General features: G+C 41.8%; 1 protein-coding gene and 1 long non-coding RNA gene across 2 annotated transcripts in view; one reads left to right on the top strand and one right to left on the bottom strand.

Moving 5' to 3' along the window:
- SLC30A5 (solute carrier family 30 member 5) overlaps nt 1–5,351 on the bottom strand; it is a 36,486-nt gene extending 31,135 nt beyond the window's left edge. Inside the window, exon 1 of the mRNA XM_045895936.1 lies at nt 5,022–5,351. Coding sequence (XP_045751892.1) covers nt 5,022–5,113 — 92 coding nt within the window. The 5' untranslated portion in view covers nt 5,114–5,351. The remainder of the gene's footprint in view (nt 1–5,021) is intronic.
- A 159-nt stretch (nt 5,352–5,510) lies between these two features.
- The window catches only part of LOC123852663 (uncharacterized), a 30,622-nt gene continuing 12,604 nt past the window's right edge, over nt 5,511–23,528 (top strand). The window contains exons 1-3 of the long non-coding RNA XR_006792971.2: nt 5,511–5,708; nt 6,441–6,577; nt 12,676–12,847. This is a non-coding gene — a long non-coding RNA (uncharacterized LOC123852663). The remainder of the gene's footprint in view (nt 5,709–6,440; nt 6,578–12,675; nt 12,848–23,528) is intronic.

The raw sequence follows: 23,528 nt of genomic DNA, 5'->3' as shown, positions 1-23,528 counted from the left end.
CTGATCAAAAGGGAAGATGCAGTTGGACATACTTTCTGCCTTCAAGGGAGGACCTTTATCTAAAAAATGTTATCAAAATGTTAACATTATCTAAAAGTGTTATCCATCCTATAAACAAGCCTGAATATGAAAGCCAATACACTTAGGATGGCAGAGAGCAAAGACAAGGAATCTGGGTCCTAGATGGTATCACTGAGGTGCTGAGCAAATACCTACAACGTCTGGTTTCTTTCATGTGAGAAGAATATCTCATTTGTTTAAAGTTCTCTTCATTGGGTTACTTACAACTGAATATATTTCTAGGTGCTATCTGTGACACTTAATGTGTAATAGAGACCCTGCCCATAAGGAGTCTGAGGCCTAAGGAAGACAGGCAAGCAAACAAATATTTATGTGACCCAATAAGTAATGGAGTTTTAAAAGAATAGTGGAAGCAACTAACTGTAACTTGGTAAGCAGGGGTCTGTCATTAGAGCTCGAGACGTCTAAGTGTGTATTAAAGACTAAGTAGGAATTTGGGGCACCTGGGCGGCTCAGTCGGTTAAGCATCCGACACTTTTTTTTTTTTTTTTAAAGATTTTATTTATTTATTTGAGAGAGAGAGAATGAGAGAGAGCAAGCACATGAGAGGGGGGAGGGTCAGAGGGAGAAGCAGACTCCCTGCCGAGCAGGGAGCCAGAAGCATCCGACACTTAATCTCAGCTCAGGTCTCGACCTCAGGGTCATGAGTTCAAGTCACACATTGGGCTCCATGCTGGGTGTGGAGCGTACTTAAAAAAATAAAAATAAAGACTAAGCAGGAATCACAAAGTAAGAAACCCGAAAGTGTATTTCAAAGCAGAGAGCAGCATATGCAAAATACTAGTACTAGGAACAAGCCTTTGAATAAATGACTGTATTTAAACTCAGTTATCCAGATGATAGAATGATAAGAGGTCATCAAGGAAAAGGTAAATTATATATATATATATTTTTTTGTTCTTTTTTTTTAATGTTATGTTAATCACCATACATTACACCATTAGTTTTTGATGTAGTGTTCCATGATTCATTGTTTGCTTATAACACCCAGTGCTCCATGCAGAACGTGCCTTCTTTAATATCCATCACCAGGCTAACCCATCGGTAAATTATATTTAATATACTTGTTTTAACAAGATTGGACAATATGTGAAATTCTTTTTTTTTTTTTAAGATTTTATTTATTTATTTGACAGAGAGAGAGAGAGTGCACGCAAGCAGGAAGAGAAGCAGGCTCCCCGCTGAGCTGGGAGCCCGATGCGGGGCTCGATCCCAGGACCCTGGGATCGTGACCAGAGCCAAAGGCAGACGCTTAACGACTGAGCCACCCAGGCGCCCAATTTCTAAGTACTTTCCGTTTGAAGTATTAATAAAACTTGAAAAATTTGGCACTTCAAAGGCAAGATTTAGTCATAAGGAACATTAATTTAAGTAAAATACTTATCTTTTTAAAAAAAGATTTATTTACTTTAGAGAGAGAGCACACGAGCGGGAGAGGCAGAGGGAGACTCTCAGACACCACACTGCGCCCGGAACCCGACATGCTGAGTGTTCTCACGACCCTGAGATCACTACCTGAGCTGAAACCAAGAGTCGGACACTCAACTGATTTGCCACCCCGGCACCCCTAAGTAAAATATTTCTTAATAACATATTACTATTATGATCTTTCTGACACTAATTTTCTTTATTCCTTTTTTAATTTTTAAAATAGAGATTATAAAAGTAATTCCTGAATAGCTGCTTGTTATTAAAGTTTTAGATAAAATCATTTCTAAGTTCCTCATAGGTGATCAAGTGGTCATCCTTGCAAATCTTTTCCTTTGCATCTTCATGTAAGGACACATGCATATTTCATATATTCACATATTTACAATTATACACATATTTTGATAGTGACTTTTCATGTAATATATGTTCAAGATTTTTGCTACCATTATTAAATCAGGAAAATTATTTTAACATTTAGTTAAAAGTTGGACTCTGATTTTTTATTTATAAAACATTAATCTTTCTTTTTTAAAGATTTTATTTATTTGAGAGACAGACAGAGAAAGCACAAGCACGGGGAGCAGCACTGGGAGAGGGAGAAGCAGGCTCTCAGCTGAGCAGGGAGCCTGATGCGGGCTCAATCCCAGGACCCTGAGATCATGACCTGAGCCAAAGGCAGACTCGCTTAACCAACTGAGCCAACCAGGCATTCCTGGACTCTGATTTTTAAAGCCTCATTAGTGAAGTCTTCCTCTTGGGCTACAGATGAAACACTAACTAAGGCTAAATAACCATATACTAATAAGTAGATATTTGTAGCTCATATTGTGCAGGGAAACTGAACAGCTTCATTTACTAAGAAGGAAAGGGGGAGGTTAGGAGAGAAAGGCTCTTCAACAGGGGCAGTGGCCCCTGAGTCACTCACTGACTCTGGGAGACTTGGGGATATATTCCACCTACCCAACTGATAAATCATTATTTGCCATCAACTAGTTTCATCAAACGTTATCACTGGTCTTTTATGTAAAAATCTCTGGTTCTCTAAACTTGGAATTACCAAAATTTCGGTTTGGGTTTAAATGTGCTTCTTAGCTTTGTCCACTGCAGCAGTTCATGGTTCTCCAGTAAACAAAAAACACAATCAGTGTGTGAAATCCATGTGGTTTAGGATAACTGACTCTCAGTTCAGTTATTAGTTGGGAAAATAAACTTTTTTCTTTTTCTTTTTTTTAAAAGATTTTATTTATTTATTTGACAGAGAGACAGCGAGAGAGGGAACACACGCAGGGGGAGTGGGAGAGGGAGAAGCAGGCTTCCCGTGGAGCAGGGAGCCTGATGTGGGGCTCAATCCCATGACTCTGGGATCATGACCTGAGCCGAAGGCAGACACTTAACGACTGAGCCACTGAGGCGCCCCTAAACTTTTTTCTAGGTCTCAGTTTCTTGATCTGTGAAACAAGGATGTGCTATGTAGTCTATAGCACTGTTGTAGGGATTAAGTGAGATGCTATACTCAAAGGACATGGAACACAGGTATTCAACAAATGCTGACTGTCACCCTCTTTCTTGCAAAGAGGCCTTACAGAAGACAGAAACATTTAAAACAATTCCTTTTTTGTGAATTCAGCCACAAAAATATCCACAATTAAAGGATTTTTGAACTAGCTTTTGTTGCAGATTATAACTAGTATTTAATTATTAGTCTACACAAAGGAAAATTCTTGCAACTTGGAATCTATTAAAAATTCAACCACTCCTGAGTTGAATTTGATTTTGCAATGAACTACAATAGAAGGGCAGTTCTGCTAAGCAAATACTACAACAGGATAGCAAAAGACTGTTTGACACATCTACCTTGAATAAATAGTAACTTTATTTGTTTAAAAATAATTTCCAGTTTACCTAAAAGTGGCAAGAAGAGTATACCCTTTTCCTGGATTCCCTTATTGTTAACTGTCCCATTTGCTTTATTATCTCTCTCTCTCTAAATACAGGCTTTTTCTCAACTAGGAATAAGTTACTTATATCACACTTCTAAATACTTGATTTCCTAAGAATATGTACATTTTCTTATAAAATCAGGTAAGTTATCAACTTCAGAAAATTTAACATGGTTATACTTTATCACCCATAGTCCAGTTTTGTTAACAGACCTATTATTGTCCTTTTTTTTTTTTAAAGATTTTATTTATTTATTTGAGACAGAGAGAATGAGAGAGAGAGAGCACATGAGAGGGGGGAGGGTCAGAGGGAGAAGCAGACTCCCTGCCGAGCAGGGAGCCCGATGCGGGACTCGATCCCGGGACTCCAGGATCATGACCTGAGCCGAAAGCAGTCGCTTAACCAACTGAGCCACCCATGCGCCCCCTATTATTGTCCTTTATAGCATTTTTTCCCCTCTACTACCAAAATCTAGACCAGAATCCCCTATTGCATTTACTTGTCATAGCTCAGTAAATAATATGTGATATGCTGTTATTTCAAAGAGATTAGAAAATTAAACTTAAACTACAAAAATGCAGCTGACTTAAGTTCTGTTCCAGCATTTTAAATGTCCTTTCCTTTTATATCAGCAACGCTATTTCTACAGTTCCAAATAATTTATCAAAACAATCTTTAAATCTCAAAAAAAGTGTTCAAGAACGAAAAAACTGAACCTCATTAAAAATGAAGACAATACCAAATTCCAACAAAATTGTTGGGCCGTATTTTATGCATCTTTGACCCTACCTCAGAACTTAAGATAGATCAAGGACACACTCGAGAGTAGTTACTATACTTACTTCTTGGGAGGTTAGTGGGAACATGGCGGGGGGGGGTAAAGAGGAATTTTCGCTTTTTATTCTCTGAATTTTTGTAGTATTTGAGTTTTTTTTTTTTTTTTAAACAACGAGCACACATTTCTCATTTAACAATAAAATAAAATAAGCCAAGGAAAATAAAGAAAGCTAGATGACGGGCTGAATTTTTTTTTTTTTTTTTTGGACGGGCTGAATTTTTGATGTGCGGGGTTAACCTGAATGTCGAAGTTCATCCGTTTGTACTTTGGTTTGTTCGCCTTTAGATGGTGACACCTTCCCCTAACTTACGCAGCGAGACGTCAGAAAGGTTTAGTAGTCACTAAACTACTATTTCAGGGAGAAAGAGCCAACGGAAATGGTTGTCACAGAGCAGAAAAACCCCTCCCGCAAACCGGCTGGCAGAGGGAAGGTTAACGGTATGCCTCGGACGCCAGACTCCAGCAGAACCGCCCTGGGCTTTAGAGCATTCATTCTGCAGCGGGCAACAGGGGAGCCAATGAAAGGCGCAGGAGGCACAGGGACAGGACGGACCGCTGTGGGACGCGGGCTGGGCTGAGGCCGTTCCAGGCTGTCAGCGGGACGGGAGGGACGCCGGTGCCCGCGCGCGTCCGGGGGGCAGCTGCCGTCCGGGTCCGCGAGTGAGCGAGCCGGCGAGCGCAGGCGCGGGAGAGAGGCGCTCCGGTGGCGCGAGCCGCGTCCGTCACTTACCGAGCGCTGGGCACGTCCACCGGCCCGAGGCCGCCGCCGCCGCCGCCGCCGCCGGGGCCGGCTAGCACGTCCCCGCCGTATTTCTCCTCCATCCCGGGGCTCACGAGCCGCAGCCGCTGCCCCCGCCGCGGGGTGTCCTCATGTCTCGCCGCTGCCGCGGAACAGCGGGCGCAGGCGCGTCACTCCCCCATGGCAGCGGCCCCGTCGGGTCCCCGCAGGCTCGGCCGCCGCCGCTGTCCCCGGCTCCGGCTCACAAGCACACGCGCGTCGGGACTAGGCCGCGGGCAGTTCCGGCGGCGCCGGGGTCCCCAGAGGCGCACCGGCGCAGACGTTGCCAGGCCACGTCATCGGGCCCAGCAGCCCTCACTCCCGGGGGAGTGCCCAGCCCTGCGCCTGCGCACAACAGAACGCTCGCTTTCTTTTGCCCTTCCCTAGGTTCCGCCTACCACGGGGCGACGGATCGCAGCCTCGCTCCGGATCAGCCCCTCCCAGTGACGCTGCCTGTGCCCTTACCTGTCCCTGCAGCGCCACCTCAGGGCCGTCAGGAATACAGCGGGTTCTTGTAGCACCGCGGAAGAGGGTATAGAAAATGGACAACGTGTGATTCGATGGAATAGAGTATCTTAAAAAAAATCCGGCTGCTAAACTATGCTACTTAATCCTGGTACATCAGTAAAACTTGGCCAGGTAGGACCAGGCCTTATTAGAGTTATTTTTCTGTTGCTAAAAATTTAGGAATGTGGGCTCTCTTGTCTGTATTTGTGTGAATCCCAACTCTGTTACTTAATAATTGTGTCACTTGGACTTTCTGTACCTCAATTTTTTTATTGGTAAAATGGGAATAGAAATATGTATATTACAGGGTTGTTGGGAGGATTATTTGTGTTATGTGAAAAATGTCTAGAATAGTGAATGGCACACAGTAATCAATGAATGTTAGCTATTATTACTCATAGGGAAATTGAAGACCAAGAGATGGAAATGGGGTTTGGAGCACTTTACAATACTCTACTTAATTTGATATACGTAAAAAGTCTTAGTAACATATGAAAGATTGAGAAATCACTGTGCCTGATGGAGCTTCATAGTCTATTGTGAAAATATTTATTAATTTGAGAGCAAGGCCTGGTTGGCAACATTATAGGTTAAAGGCATAAATGCTAAGGTTTTCCAAATAAGGTGTGATATGACTCACTGATAGACCCCGATCTGAAATTTGGATAAGGTTTTGGATATGGGAGAAAAGCATTGTGAGACAACACATCCTATGTGTAGAACACAGAGGAAGGCATGACCTTTGAAGGCTAAGGTGACTCTGAGTGACTTTTTCGTAGTAATTTTTTTGGGGGGCGTAGAATTCTTATTTTCAAATCAGAATGGTAGTGGTAATGAGTAACTATTGTGTGTTGTGTTTTCTAGAGCAAGTTCCATTCTTTTGGAGCCCAGAAGACTAGGTAACGTGACACGTGTAAATTGAAATTCATCCCAAATGGAGCTTGAACACACTTGATATTTCTGATTTGGTTAGAATTATGGTGCTTTTCTTTTAGGCCAATGTAAGTACATTTCCTGCAACTGTTTTTGTAGTGGAAGGAGAAGAGCCTCTATATTCTTTTCACCTACTCACTTCTCAACCCATTCCAGCCTTGGCGTCTCCATCCATCTGTCCTCTGAAGCAGCTCTCTCATGGATATTTTTCAGCCATTTAATACCTCATCTCTCTAAAGCTTTCAACATAGTTGATCTTTCTCCTCCTCCTCCTCCTCCTCCTCCTTCTTCGAGAGTGTGCAGGAAGGGGAGAAGGAGAGTGAGAATCTCAAGCAGACTCCCTGCTCTGCGCGAAGCCCGACACTGGGCTTCATCCCATGACCCTGAGATCATGACCTGAGCAGAAATCAACAGTTGGACACCTAACCGACTGACCCACCCAGGAGCCCCTCTCTCTCTTTCTTGAAACATTCCCTTCCTTGGTTTCCAGAACTCGACATTTTGTTTTCTCAAAGGAAGCTCAAGTTCTTTATGTTTAAAAGTCAATGCATGATCTTTCCCTTAAACCTAATTCTCTTCTAATGTTTCCTACCTCAGTGGATGACACCATTTGTTAGCAAACCAAAAACCTAGCTATCATCTTATACACCTCCCCATCACCAAATCATGTCATTTTTTACCTTCTCAATATTTCTTCAGTCAATCCAAATTTTTCCATCTCTATCACCATCATCAAGTCTAGGCTACCATCAACTTTTGCTTTAGCCACTAACCCCTTACTAGTTTTGCAAGTTTGCTCTTTCCATTCTCCAGTCTGTTTTTCACATTTTGCCACATAATTGTAACATTTTCCAAATGCAATTTTTTTTTAAAGTAAGCTCCATGCACAGTGTGGAGCCCAATGTGGGGCTTAAATTTACGATCTTGAGGTCAAGACCTGAGCTGAGATCAAGAGTTGGAGCTTCACCAGCTGAGCCACCCAGGGACCCTTCTAAATGCACATCTTATAATGAACTGCTTACCTCCCTGTACTTCACCCTGCAGTCTCCCAGTGGCTTTCTATTACTCTTAAGACAAACTGGGATCAACCAGGAATTCACACTGGTATCTCCAATTACAATTCAATCTTAGATGTTTTATCTAGACTTTCCCCCTTCTATATTTGTACCTCTCTTCCCTGGGAATGAGAAACATGGCTCCCATTATTCTCAATATATTCACTTATTTTCTCAGTCTTTTTGTATGTAACCAATCTCCTGACCATGTGGGCCGTCTCTTCTTCGGCAGGAAGGCTCATGCTAGCCTGGGCTGGCTGAGACTTCTCCTCCATCCCAGTTTTTTTTTTAAGATTTTATTTATTTCTTTATTTAGAGAGAGAGTGTGAGTAGCTGGGAGGGGCAGAGGAAGAGGGAGAGAGAGAGAATTCAAGCAGACTCCGCACTGAGCACAGAACTCGATGTGGGGCTCAATTCCATAACCTTGAGATCAGGACCTGAGTCAAAATCAAGAGTTGGACACTCAACTGACTGAGCCATCAGGTGCCCCTCCATCCCAGGTTTTTTTTAAAATTAATTAATTAATTTATTTTAAAGATTTATTTATTTATTTGAGAGAGAGAGAGAGAGCATGAGAAGGGGGAGGGTCAGAGGGAGAAGCAGATTCCCTGCTGAGCGGGGAGCCCGGTGCGGGACTCGATCCCGGGACTCCAGGATCGTGACCTGAACCGAAGGCAGTCGCTTAACCAGCTGAGCCACCCAGGCACCCCCAGTGTTTATTTTTTAATATGGATTTGACTCATTCACACAGAGTGACAAATATGGAAATGAAACATTTTCTCTCAATTTAACTTTCAGTCAGCTGGAAGGAGCAAGAAAGGGAAATACCTTTTTGGAGGGGCTCTACTAAGTACCAGGACATCTCTTATTTCATTTAATTTTTAGAAGACCTTTCAAGGTTGGCATTATTTTCTGTGACAGAGTTCAACCCCAAAAAGGTTAAGTAAATTGTCCATTATATAATAATGGGCAAAGTGCACGTCATTGTCAGCTGTTTTGCCACTTTCTTCCTGAGTGCATAAGTGACAACTGACTCCAGTGTTCTAAGAGAACCAGGATTGTAACCAGTGTTGTAAATGTTCCCAGGAAAAACAGGAGAGTGGGAAGTAGAACAGGAAAGAAGGACAAGCAAGGATGTGATATCCGGCAAAGTCCCACTGGGGAGCTCAGATACTGTGAGGATCACAGCTCCCCGAGGGTCCTGATTGGGGGGTGAGCTGTCTTAGCACATTTGGGCTGCTATAACAAAAATAACATAAAATGGGTGGCTTATAAACAACACACATTTTTTTCTCCCAGTTCCGGAGGCGGAGAAGTCCAAGATCAAGGTGCTGGTAGAGTTAGTACCTAGTGAAGACCCACTTCCTGGTGTTACCTTTTGTGTTTCCTCACTTGGGGGAAGAGGTGAGCTAGCTCTGTGTGGTCTTTTTTTGTAGAGGCACTAATCTGAATCATGAGGGCAGAGCCTAGTAACCTAATAACCTTCCTAAGACCCACCTCTTAAGATCATCACCTTGGGGGTTGGCATTTCAACCTATGAATCTTGGGGGAACACAAACATTCGGGCCATAACACAAAGGAATTGGAATATTTTGGGAGCAGTTCTCTGACCAAAGAGAGGAAGGTGCTGGTTGTTAGGAGTGCTGCTGACATGTGTAAAAATGGCAAAGGGATCCAAGGCCATATGAGCAGAAGCCTTACTGACAGTATCCACTACAAGGCTACATATATTTTGGTTATTTTCCACATGCTGTGTTCTCCCTTCCCAAGGTTGAAACCAGAAAACTCCCTTTCCTAGACTTCCTTGCAGCTAGGGTTCTGGCATAGGACCTGGGTTTCACCAGTCAGACATCTCCAGGTGTGACTTCAGCTGAGAAAGCAGCAAGTGGGGATGCTCCTTTTTCCTCTCCGGAGGAGGCATCCGGCACTTTGGAAGTAGCAACAGCAGAGCTTCTGGTGTCCATTCCTAAAGGTCACTGGTGCCTAGCGACAGTGGCGGTGGTGCTTTTGGCGGAGTGGCCTTCGTGGTGTGGCTGGGCCTTGCTCCCGGTTGCCGTAGAGGCAGAGCCTGGCTCTCTGGTCCTCCGAGAGGTTCTGTGAATTACCCGATGTTCCTTAATAAATTCCTGCATGAACTAGGCAGAGCAGAGGTGGTTGTTTGCAATTAAGAACACTGAATGGTACCCGTGATATGGTACCAAACCTCAACTAACAATAAGCTGCACATAGATTTTGTAAGTGCATTTTATTTCAGACCAAGGAGCAGTAACAATGCTCTTCGAAACCAACACATAATATGTTGTGCCTTAGTGGAGAAAGCAACCCCAAACTCATAAGATGACCTCATCTGATGCCAGACATACTCGTATCTTCTATTTGAAATCAGAAAAGGAAAGTGAGGCAATGTTCAATAATTCCTCATCTGTCCTGACCAGGCAGGAAGAAGATTGGGGGTTTGAGTGCTCTGGAATTCTCAGAGATCTTGGGCTTCATACAACAACTGCAAAGCTCTACAGGGAAGCAGTTGGGAGTTTTAAGGATTTGAGTTCTTTGCATTAGGGACTCTGTGTAATGTTTTTAGCAGTCATTAAATGTGAGCAGTTAAAAATAAAAAACACTATGTACTGGTATGATGAGGAGGATGCAGATGAGGAGATGAAGAGAGATAGTTCACATTTACACATTTTGAACTAGCAGATCAGAATTTTATTGTGGATCTTGAAGTTTCATTGTAATTATGCCTCAAGTGTTTCAGGAATCGATCCTTCCATTTATCCATTCATCCACTCAGTAGTCAAAAAGGAAGTATTTATTGAATGCCTATCATGTGCCAGTACCAATTATATTCTAGAGTGGAGGAAAATACAGTATTATCCTTCTTCTCAAACTGATTAGAAACTGAACTGGTAGCAACACCCTTTGGGGAAAACAAACTGAAAAGAATCTTGTTTAGAGACAGATTTCGGTAGGTCTTTTCTGTTTCTGCATGTCTTCCCAGCAGAGACATCGACAGCCTTTGTTACGGACTGTATTTTCAAGGCTGTTTGTATAGCAAACAGGGGGGAGGGGGTGCAGGGGGAAGATTTGTTTGCTGATCAGGATAATAAGGATAACGTCCCACTCTAAGACAAAGGTTGGGGAGGTTTGCTAGCAGACTCTTTAAAAGATTGGAGTTTCCTACACTCTCAGTTGCATGCTTAGCATCTACCTAGGCTGTCCGGCATCACTCCCATGGGATTTGGAGGTGGAGGTGGCAAGACGGAGTGATGCAAACATGAGGTTCATGCAGCCTGCGTGATTAACAAAGTCCTTTGTCTCTGACCCAGGAGTCTTGGTTAGACTTCTGCCAGCTTCCAGGAAACTGGCAGGCTAATTGTGAGTTTGGAAGCAGGGTAAAATCTTAGTCCCTTCATAATTCCTGCCACATCTTCCCATGAAGATAATATTATTGGGACTCCTGGGTGGCTCAGTTGGTTAAGCGTCTGCCTTCGGTCCCAGGGTCTTGGGATTGAGTCCTGCATCAGGCTCCTTGCTCAGTGAGGAGCCTGCTTCTCCCTCTGCCTGGTGCTCCCCCTGCTTGTGCTCTCTCTCTCTGACAAATAAATAAATAAAATCTTAAAAAAAGGAAAATAATATTATTTAGCAGTTAATTAGAAAAATTCATAGCACACTATCATCAAGGGTATGGGAAAACAGGTATTCAGATTGGAAAGAAAGAAGTAAAACTACCTCTATTTGCAGATGACATCTTATATACAGAAAATATGAGGAATCTACTAAAAAAATTGGTAGAAATAAACAAATTGAGCAAGGCTACAGGGTACTAGATCAATATACAAAAATAAATTTCATTTCTATGCATTTGTAATGAACAATCCAAAGATGAAATTAGGAAAACAATTCCATTTTCAATAGCATCAAAAGAATAAAATACTTAGGAATAAATTTGACCATAGGAGATATAAAAGATATGTTTTGAAAACTGTGAAACATGTTGAAAGCAATTACAGAAAACCTAAATAAATGGGAAGGTGTCCATGTTCATATTTAATATAATTGAAGTGGCCATATCCCCCAAATTGATTTACAGGTTCAATGCAATCCCTGTAAAAATCCTAACTGGATTTTTGCAGAAATTGACAAGCTGATCTTAAAATTTACATGGAAATTCAAGGGACCTCAACTAGCCAAAATAATATTGAAAAAGAAAAATGTTGGAGGACTCACAATTCCCAATTTCCAAACTTACTACAAAGATACAGTAATAAAAATTGTGTGGCACTGGCATGAGAATAGATATATAAATCAGTGAAGTAGAATTGAGAGTCTAGGAGGAAACCCTCATACTTACACTCAATTGATTATGAACAAGGGTGCCAAGATAATTCAGTGGAGAATGAATAATCTATACAATAAATGGTGTTGGGACAACTAGATATTCATATACAAAAGAATAAATTTGAATCCCTACCTCACACTACAGGCAAAAATTAACTCCAAATATTTAAAGATCTAAATTTGAGAGCTAAAACTATAAAGTCAGAATAAAATATAGGTGTAGATCTTTGTGACCTTGGATTAGGTAATGATTTCTTAGCTATTACATCAAAAGCACAACCCACAAAAGAAAAAGATAAATTAGATTTCATCAGAATTAAATATTTTGTGCTTTAAAGGACACCATCAAGAAAGTGAAAAGATAATTCACAGAATAGGAGGAAAAAATATTTGCAACCATATATCTGATAAGAATCTTGCGTAGATGCTACAACATGGATGAACCTTGAAAACGTGTTAAGTGAGAGAAGTCAATCATAGAAGAGCACATATTGTATGATTCCATTTATATGTAATGTCCATAATAGGCAAAACTATATATAAGGTAGGCTAATGATTGCCTAAGGTTGGGGAGTGATGGCTGATGAGTGGTGTTTCTTTTGGGTGCAATAAAAATGTTCTAAAATTGGTGGTGATGGTAGTACAACTCTGTGAATATACTAAAAACCATTTAATTGTATGCTTTCAATAGGCACATTGGATGGTACATGAATTAAATCTTTATAAAGGTATTTTAATTTTTTTATTTTTTAAATTATTTATTTATTTGACAGAGAGAGACACAGCGAGAGCGGGAACACAAGCAGGGGGAGTGGAAGAGGGAGAAGCAGGCTTCCGGCAGAGCAGGGAGCCCGATGTGGAGCTCGATCCTAGGACCCTGGGATCATGACCTTAGCCGAAGGCAGACACTTAAGGACTGAGCCACCCAGGCACCTCTTTATAAAGGTATTTAAAAATTACGAATGTATGTTTGGATACCCTCAAAGTAAAATAAAATAAAATAAAAAGGCAAAGATTTGGGCAATGTTATGGTTAAAAAAATTGTATATCATTGCCATTTTAAATAAAACTTTTTTTAACCATTAAGTTTTAACATCTGCTGATATGTTTCTCGGTTTTTCTCTCTTATTTTCAAGAATATGGGAATTGTTTTCTGATTTAGTTTTTCTTTTAAAGGAATTATCTTTTCTCTTACTGTTCAAGTAGGCAGTTTTGTTCTAACAGGATACCTGGAGGTCAGCAATGAGGAAGTCCTGGCTAGCTCTCTGGAAACTCAGAGACTGTCATGGCAGCACGTGCTGCAAGAAGCCGGGTCAAACCAGTCAGGCCTCCAATAGCTGATGCCATGACTGGAACCCCTGACCAAGTTAGGAAGGAAAAGCCCAAAACCCTGCTTCCCATCTCAAGTAATGAATATTCTACCCCCTAGTTAACAACTGTCAATAAAAGAAATCCAACCCCAGGGCACTCAGCTGTCTCTCTGGACCTTGTTCACTTTCCTATCTCTGGAGTGTACTTTTCGCTTTAATAAACTTACCCACATGTGTCCCTTATCTGCTCTGTTGCATGTCTGTCCTTGAATTCATTCTTGTGACAAGACCAAGAACCTTCGGGGACTCCTTCGGGTCTGGCTGGGTCGAGGTCCCAGGGTCTCCCCAGTTCACCTGGCAACAATACTGATATATATATTTATATATATGTTTTTAAAGTGTGCTCGAGTGGGGGAGGTGCAGAGGGAAAGGGAGAGAGAGAATCTTAAGCAGGGGATTGAGCCCACTTGGGGCTCAATCTCACGACCCTGAGATCGTGACCAGAGCTGAAATCAAGAGTCCAGCTCTACAACTGACTGGGCCACCCAGGTGCTCTGTTCCATTATATTTTTTGATGCATTTCAAAGTCAAGTGTGGTTACTAATACACTTCCTCTAAATATACTTCAGCATGTATATTATTATTATATATAGTTCAGTATTTGTTTACAATACTGAGCACTGTATTATAGTTCAGTATTTGTGTACAGATTTTTTTCTTTGATTTAAAATTTTTGTATAATGAAATACACACATTTTAAGTATACATTTGCTGAGTTTTGACAAATACATCTATTTTTGTAACTCAAACCCCTGTTCAAGATGTGGAATATTACCATTACCCCACAAAATTCCTTCATATCCTTCTCAATCTATCTCCATCTCCACCCAACAGAGGAAACATCTATTTTTATTTTTATTCCACCATAGATTAGATCTGCCTGTTCTAGAACTTCATATAAATGGAATCCTACAATGAGTTCTTTTTTTGAGTAAGACTTCTGCTCAACATAATATTTTTGAGATTCATCCGTGTTGCTGTATATAGCAGTGATTTATAATTTTTTGTGGTTGTGTGTTTTGTTACTGTGTGTTCAGTGTAAGAAATAACACAGTTTATTTGTTTTCTTACTGGTGGACACCTGGGTTGTTCCAGTTTTGGGGTATTATGAATTAAGCTGCTATAAATATTTTTGGGCAAGTCTTTGTGTAGACAGGTGTTTTCTTTTTTTCTCAGGTAAGTATCTAGGAGTAGGTATATGTTTTAAGTTTATAAAAACATGCCAAACTGTGTTCCAAAGTAGTTGTTTTATTTTACAAGCCTACCAACCTTGTATGAGAGTTTTGATTGCTCTTCCTACACCACATTTGGTGTTGGGCCATTCTGATAGGTGTTTGGTGATATTTCATTTAATTTACATTTCCCTGATGACTAGTAAAAAGTTGAGCACTTTTTCCACATGCTTATTGGCTATTCTCTGTCTTCTTTTGAGAAGTGTCTGAGTATTTCACCCAATTTTTGGTTGGGTGATTTGTATTTTTAAACTGGATTGTAGGAGTTGTTTATGTTTTGCAAATACCATTCCTTTGTCAACAAATGTTTTCCAATATTTTCTTCCAGCAAAAAAAGAGATTAAAAAAAATCCCATAAACCCAGTACTAACACCCAGGTATTTAAAAATTATTTTTATTTATTTATTTATTTAAAAACTATTTTATTTATTTATTTGACAGAGAGAGAGCACAAGCAGGGGAAGCGGCAGGCAGAGGGAGAGGGAGAAGCAGACTCCTGGCTGAGCAGGGAGCCAGACATGGGGCTCGATCCCAGGACCCCGGGGGTCATGACCTGAGCCAAAGGCAGACACTTAACCCACTGAGCCACTTAGGTGCCCCTATAAATTATTTTAATAAAACTTCAAAAAATAGCTCAGCTTAAATTGGAGGGTTGTTCACAAATTCTCAGTTCTGATACATTGCATGATTGCTAATTTTAAGCAACTTTCCCCCACTGTATGATATATCCTTTCTGGTCAGGGTCAATATCTTATTTTTTTCTTTCCCTATACCTGGTAAGGTATCTTAGAGCCAATATTTACTGAGTGAATATTTTTTTCTGAGTTGAAATCGAGTAGTATTTTCATTATATGAAGAACAGGAATGGGGCATTTGTCCTTAGTTACAGTTTCATTCTAGATAGATGGTATCAGCTCTTAGTCATTGTTAATTCTCTGTGGTTTGTTTGCTGTTGAATGGTCTTCAGTCAGGAATGACAGGTGCCATACATTCAAAGAAAATTATTTCAGAGAGGACCTCTTCCTTCTTTGAACTCCTTAAAACTACTTTTCCATCACTCTCTTGGGGAACTTGTTTTTTTTTTAAAGATTTTATTTATTTTTAAGTAACCTCTACACCCAACGTGGGGCCCAAACTCACAACCCCAAGATCAAGAGTTGCATGCTCTACCGACTGAACCAGCCAGGCTCCCCTCTCTTGGGTCACTTTGAAACACTGCTGGTATAGAATCTGCGTGAATTCTGGTTTCTCTCCACACTGTAAGCACTTTGAAGACAAGGGTATGTCCCATTGGCACTCCCGCCCTCTACCACGCCCCCAGAATGATTATCAGGGTGCCTTACACATAAGAGAAGCAATAAACACTTGTTCAATGGCTACATAAGGGAAAAATAAAAAATTCAAAACCCAAACACACAATATACCAAGCCGAGGCAAAAGAAAGATTAATGAGCCATAAGCTTACCTAGTTTCCTTATTTAGTAAGTGAGCTGCTCACATTTCAGACATGACTGAGATGTGAAGGCTCACTTGAAATGCTTTTGCAGTCACCATGTTCTGGAACAGAGACCAACGTCAACACTTCAACTCTCTGTATTTGTTCTTATCAATAGAGAACTTGCAGTTCTCATTTTTGGAATTTTTGCTTTCTCAGGCTATACTACCCAAAAAAGTTACACTGGACTTCCTTTAGCCTGTAGGAGAGGCAAAAGGCAAACTACATTGCATTATCCACTTTCAAGGAAAGTCGAAGATGGCGAAGTAACCTGAGCCTAAAATACCTGAGTACCCATTCTCTCATGGCAGCTGAAATAGGTTTTCTAGTCATGGTCGTCCTAGGGTCTCTGCCATTCATTCCAGTCCATTTAACAGACATTTGTTAAACACCATATGTCTGAGTGGCCCTGTGATAAATACTGCCCTTAAAAAAGGGAGATGAGGGGCGCCTGGGTGGCTCAGTTGGTTAAGCGTCTGCCTTCGGCTCAGGTCATGATCCCAGGGTCCTGGGATCGAGCCCCTCATCCGGCTCCTTGCTCATCTGGGAGTCTGCTTTTCCCTCTGCCTCTCCCCCTGCCCCCACTCATGCTCCCGTGCTCTCTCTCTCTCCCAAATAAATATATAAAATCTTTTTTAAAAAGATGACAACTAATAATATGGGCTATTAACCTATTAAGAAATGACTCACTGGGGGCCTGGGTGGCTCAGTCGTTAGGCGTCTGCCTTCAGCTCAGGTCATGATCCCAGAGTCCTGGGATCGAGCCCTGCATGGGGCTCCCTGCTCGGCGGGAAGCCTGCTTCTCCCTCTCCCACTCCCCCCTGCTTGTGTTCCCTCTCTCGCTGTGTCTCTCTCTGTCAAATAAATAAATAAAATCTTAAAAAAATAAAAATAAAAAAAATAAAAAAGGGAGATGAGCTGGAGCGCCTGGGTGGCTCAGTCGGTTAAGTGTCTGAGTCTTGACTTTGGCTCAGGTCATGATTTTAGGGTTGTGAGATCGAGCCCCGTGACGGGCTCTGTGCTGGGCGTGAAACCTGCTTGAGATTCTCTCTCTTCCTCTCCCTCTGCCCTCCTCTCTTTCTCTCTCTCTAAAAAAAAAAAAAGGGGGGGGGGAGCTGAGAACTGTTTGACGCCACTAGAGGACAGTGTAATACAACAGAATCCTCCGTGAATTTAGGGAGTACTTGCTGCAGAAAGCCAGAATGGGGAGAGGAGCACAGCAACCTGGAATGACTAGGGAAGGACGCAGGTCTGTAGAGATTCTACAATCTGTCAAGATTCTACACTCTCCAGAAACAAAAAAAAATTGTGCATACTCTTCCACCTGAAACATTTCACAGGCTGGTTCTATAGGACCTTTCCTAAAACCAGTATGTATTTGGCTTTTTCCTGCCTCTAGCACATCCGCTGAATGCCTCTTTTCATAGGTGATTACATTACTCCTTTGCATGCATCTGGGTTTTGAGAGCTCAGAGCCTGCTTTGTTTTCATCATAATATACTTCGGTTTATGCAGAGTGAGAACTTCTGAGTACTGCATAACTAATGGTTTTTTCTTCATTATTTTGTTGGAACGTGCTTTTCCTGCTTATGCACCTCTCACCCTTCTGTTTACGTTACAATAGGATTGGAGAATTTCTGCAGTTTTCTTTTCTTTTTTAAAGATTTTATTTATTTATTTGACAGAGAGAGACACAGCGAGAGAGGGAACACAAGCAGGGGGAGTGGGAGGGGGAGAAGCAGGCCTCCCGCGGAGCAGGGAGCCCGATGCGGGGCTCGATCCCAGGACCCTGGGATCACGACCTGAGCTGAAGGCAGACCCTCAATGACTGAGCCACCCAGGTGCCCCTGCAGTTTTCTTTTGATGTGTCTTCATACTCAGAAGGGAACCAAAACATTTATCTTGACTTTTTAGAGCTTATTGACATGATTTAGCTGCGTCCTTGGTAATTGCAAGTTCAAGTTACCTGGTGGTGTACTTCCACTAACTTAGCATATTGAAGGCTTGGCACATGGTAGCCCTCAACGATCGATGCTGGGCCTCACTTAAGAGCACAGGGGACAGTGTTGGACTGGGGCTTGCCTGTTCATAGTCCATACTCAAAGTTTCATGTCCAGGGCCTCTTGCTGAGGGAAGTGGCACTTGTCAGCTCCTTATTCATAGTTGGCAACATTCAAAACCATTCAATATGTGCCCCTGCCAGCTGCTGATGGAAGTCTTATCCAAGGCCCATCAACCTGTAGCTCAGCAGTGGTTTTCAAAGTGTGGTCTCAAGGTCAAAAGCATCAGGATCTCCTGGAGATTTGTCAGAAAGGCAAATTACTGGACTCTTGGAGATCTACTGAATCACAGACTCTGGGGGTGGCATGCAGCCATCTGTGTTTTAATAAACCTGACCACTGATTCCAGAACCAAGTTTGAGAACCGTTGGGCTGGGGCCTATGAGGCAGCCTAAGTAACTAGCTAAATCAATCAAGTTTTCTCTCTCAAGAATTTGTACTGGGGTTGGCTCAGTCAGCACGCAACTCTTGATCTTGTGGTGTTGATTCAAACCCACATTGGGTGTAGAGCTTACTTATAAAAAAAGTGATATTATACTATTTGTTAACTAACTGGAATTTAAATGGAAAAAAAAAAAAAGAATTTGTACTGGTGATGGAGGGAAAGAGACAAGCAATTGGTAATGGAAGCAGATCTGGGTTCCCCAGATGGAGGGCAGGACAGGGGAGCCAAGAGAATGTAGAACCCTTAAACTCAGAGCAGAAGCTATGAGTAAAGTAAGTCATGATGTAGAAAAAGATATTCAGAGTGAAGTGGTTGGTTGATAGGAGTTGAGCTGGAGAAACAAAGAGAGCTGCTGAGTCTCCATAATGATGGGGAGTCAATGAACACAACTACTGAGGCAATTTGGGGTCCTTTGCGGCTGCTGCGTCGGTGCCTTCCAGTTGGGAGAACCGTACCCCGGGCTCTGCTGTGCCTTCTGTCCAGCTGGGCCCCATGATGCCTGGCTATGTAGTTGAGAGTCCTATTTTTTTTTTTTTAAAGTAGGCTCCACATCCAACATGAGGCTTGAACTCATGACTCTGAGATCAAGAGTTGCACGTTCCACTGTCTGAGCCAGCCAGTCATCCCCCCCATTTTTCTTAATTCCACACATAATGTACAGTAAATCCCCAAGTACCTGAGGTAACTTGAAGTTCCCTCGACACCAAACTACCTAACACATGCAGAGATTCTTGTATACTTTGCATTGTGTTTTAACTTCACATACAATACGAAGTTAAATCCTTGTCGTTTCTTTAAGTTGATGTACGTCAAGCTGAATCTTGGTTTCTCATGGAAACAAAAGTAATAAAGGGAGGTGTTATCCTTGTTTGGTGCTTGATTTCTTTTCCTTTTTCTTTTCTTTTTTTTTAAATTTAAATTCAAGTTAGTTAACATATAGTGTCTTATTAGTTTCAGGGTAGAGTTTAGCGATCCATCAGTTATATATAACACCCAGTGCTTATTAGGGGCTTGATTTCTTTTTATTTTATTTTTTAAAGATTTTATTTATTTATTTGACAGAGAGAGAGACAGCGAGAGAGGGAACACAAGCAGGGGGAGTGGGAGAAGGAGAAGCAGGCTTCCCGCTGAGCAGGGAGCCCGATGTGGGGCTCGATCCTGGGACCCTGGGATCATGACCTGAGCCGAAGGCAGACGCTTAATGACTGAGCCACCCAGGCACCCCAGGGGCTTGATTTCTTTTTAAAGAAGTCATCCCCCAAAACTATATTTGTACAGTATTAAGCTTTCCAAATTGTTTACATTGACTAAGCAGGCCACAATAAAATACTATATAGAATTACACTTCATATGCTATAATTGTACAGAAGCCTAGTCAAAGTTGTTATTGAAGGAGAGCTGAATAAGCCACCCCAAAATGTGCCATGTTGGCATGTATTCTTTTTTTTTAAAAAAAGATTTATTTATTTATTTATTTGACAGAGAGGGAACACAAACAGGGGGAGTGGGAGACGAAGAAGCAGGCTTCCCGCCGAGCAGGGAGCCTGATGTGGGGCTCGATCCCAGGATCCTGGGATTATGACCTGAGCTGAAGGCAGATGCTTAACCAACTGAGCCACCCAGGTGCCCTGGCATGTAGATTCTTTTGAGCTGAAAGTGATCAAGACCCAACAGACTCAGGAAAAACTTTTTACGTCTCCCTTATCTGCAGGGAGCTTGTACCAGGAAGAGAGCTATAACCAGAGATAACTTTTTACATCAGAGAGACTTAGCTACATGGCCTGACGTCATCTGACGATGATTTATAAGCCTCAACTGTCTGACTGCCTTTTAGTCTTGCATCATTGTGGGGCTCCAGTATGGATGTAATTAAATTTGTTTTTCTCCTGTGAATCTCTTTTATGTCTATTTAATTATTAGGCCAGCCAAAGAACCTAGAAGGGAAGAAGGGAAATTTTTTCTCCTCAACATTATCTTCGTAATTCTGGTTTTAGTTTTACTAGAAACACCAGAAGATGAACATCATTAATGGTCACAAATTGGGGAAATCTTTAGAGGCCTTTTGAGTAGACATTTGCAGAGACCTAGCACCCCTCAATGTGCCCTAATGAGAAACTAATTCTGGAGCAACTGTTAAGTTGTTTTTGCTTAATGTTTGTTTTAAATCTTATTGCAAATTTTTTTGAAGTATCGGCTCACGTTGGTTTTTTTTTTGGGGGGGGTGACCTTAGAAACAAACACTTTTATTCTTTCTTGAGAAGCTCTTTTATCAGCTATTGAAGCTTCTCCCTCATCCTGGTCTGATGCCAATGTCCGGAGCAAGAATCCCTGTCCTCTTCAATATCCTTCTAGTTGGACTAAAAATAAAATTGACACAAGACAGGAAGAAATCAAATTTAATGGTGAATGTACGGGGAATCCACACAGACATGGGAATTTCAAAGACAGTCAGGCAAAATGAGGTCTATATGTCATCCTGAACTAAGGAAAAGGGGATAGTGGTCTGGGCCTTTAAAAGGAAGGAATGCAATTCACAGGACAAGAAGAAGAAGAGCAGGTGTTTGGTGATTAGAGGCTTGCCCTGCCAGAGAGATGGGTCACTCAGATGAAATTCATTTAGACTCTTCTATGTGGTTAAGGGAGAGGCACAAGTTTGCCTTGAGCCCGTAGGGTCTCAATTGCTTTCAGCTCAGAATAGTCTTCATGCCCGAGTGGCCCATCTTGGGGTGTCCTGCCTTGGTCCCTACACCAGCCACATCTGTATTCAAAATGCATGAAATGCAGACAGAGACCCTGGTTTGTTTCATCCTGAGGGTCACCCAGCACATAGTTCTATCACAGCACTAGTGAATTTGGCTTGTATGGGAGCTTGAATGCTGAATTTGAATCTGAATCCTCAAAGTTTAAATTCTTCCATTTTTTTTTAAGATTTTATTTATTTATTTGACAGAGAGGGAACACAAGCAGAGGGAGGGGGAGAGGGAGAAGCAGGCTTCCCGCCGAGCAGAGAGCCCGATGCGGGGCTCGATCCCAGGACCCTGGGATCATGACCTGAGCCGAAGGCAGACGCTTAACGACTGAGCCACCCAGGTGCCCCTAAATTCTTCCATTTTTGACAAGCTCTGCAATTTGCTTGATAGCAGTAGATCATAAGGATCCCTAGAGTACTCTCCTGTTTTATAAGCTGCTTAAGGACTTAAGTACATTCTATGAATATGATTAGAAACAAAATAAACTTATTAGAATCTGTATGGCCAAATGCTTAGTATTCCTTCGAGAGTTTTCCATTTTGTAATATGAAGGTGGAATGAGTGTTCACTTACACAGATAATGTTGGAAATGCTGAGAACATTTTTGAAACCATAGAGATAATTAAGTTGGAGGACTACCTAACCAGGTGCTACCCTTCTTTACAGGAGACAATTCAAAGGTGTTTCTGTAAACACCTATTAACTGCTCTAAATATAAAATAAATTATTTCTGTTCTCTCCAGAGAAGGACAGAAAGACCAAGTCTAGAAAGTTGGTATATGAATTAGGACAGATGACAAATGTTAGCTATGACAGCATATTCTTCAGATCGAGTTAGTAAAGAGGACGCTACAGAAAAAAAACAAAACAACCAGACTCAATCAGATATTGGTAGGCCTGTGCCTATAGGGGACCAAGGTAGTTAGGACACTTACTTGAAATAAGGTGCAAGGGTGCCATTTCTTCTCTTTCTTTCCTTTTTAAGTGATCTCTACACGCAACATGGGTCTCGAACTTACAACCTCGCTCTACTAACTGAGCCAGCCAGGTGCCCCAAAGGTACCATTTCTATTGAAAATCTAATCACTGAAAGAATGAATGTGGAATTTCTTTACTCCTCAACTTCTAATTTTTTGTCAGGTACACTAGACCCAACATAAAAAAAGGCAGTCTGGGTTTTGGGGTTTACTAATGGCATTTAGGGAAAAAAAATCGATGGTTTGAAAAGCCCAGAAGTAAGTTATGCCAAAAATGATTGTATTTGACAGTTTTATAGATTCCTTTTTTTTAAAAAGATTTTATTTATTTGACAGAGAGAGACACAGCGAGAGAGGGAACACAAGTAAGGGGAGTGGGAGAGGGAGAGGGAGAGGGAGAGGGAGAGGGAGAAGCAGGCTTCCCGCTGAGCAGAGAGCCCGATGCGGGACTCGATCCCAGGACCCTGGGATCACGACCGGAGCTGAAGGCAGACGCTTAACAACTGAGCCACCCAGGTGCCCCCAGTTTTATAGATTCCTAATGTGGGGCACCTGGGTGGCTCAGTCAGTTAAGCTGCCGACTCTTGGTCAGCTGGGATCATGATCTTGGGGTTGTGGGATTGAGCCCCAAGTCAGGCTCCAAGCTCAGCATGGAGTCTGCTTGGAATTCTTTCTCTGCCCCTCCCCCTGCTCTTGCACACTCGCACACTCTCTCTTAAAAAAAAAGATTCCTAACGTTAGGAAGTTTTCATGGAATTGAGACCTGAATGTAGGAGCAGAGTAATCTGAATCTATGGAATTGATGGAGACATTCCTTGATGAGGAGCAGATATTCCCCATGGACCTTGTAAATCTGAAACAGGTAAGAGAAATAAAGAAACCAAATTTACAGCTTTGATGAATTGCAAAATTTGTCAGGGAGAGCTAGATATTAAGTGATTAGTTTGTAAGAAGCAAAGCATAAATCTTTAGCTGTGGAAAGGGAAGAGAACCAGACAATCATATTTGGGGCACTGGTCTGAACTTGTGCTGGAAAAATAGTTTTTTGTTTTGTTATTTATTATTACTGATGTAGGAAACAGACAAAAGAAAAATTTCCTTACTACCTACAGCCGGCTGTCAAGTCCTTGAAACAGGTAGAGTGATATTCCTCTAGGGACTCAGCTGCCTCAATGTTAATTCTTTGCTAAGGGCAAAAGGTGATCTTAGCCCAACTGCCAGGATCCTGTAAGTCTGCTTGAACATATAAAAATTCCTTTGGAAACTTCCTTTATCTCTATCCCCCAAGATACATGTT

The sequence above is a fragment of the Mirounga angustirostris genome, unplaced genomic scaffold (assembly GCF_029215605.1).
Source record: "Mirounga angustirostris isolate CCGP_5_RB_7025 unplaced genomic scaffold, mMirAng1.0.hap1 SCAF_7, whole genome shotgun sequence".
Taxonomy (NCBI): Eukaryota; Metazoa; Chordata; class Mammalia; order Carnivora; family Phocidae; genus Mirounga; species Mirounga angustirostris.
Note: the sequence above shows the minus strand (reverse complement) of the source record. Positions and strands in the feature narration are given on the sequence as shown.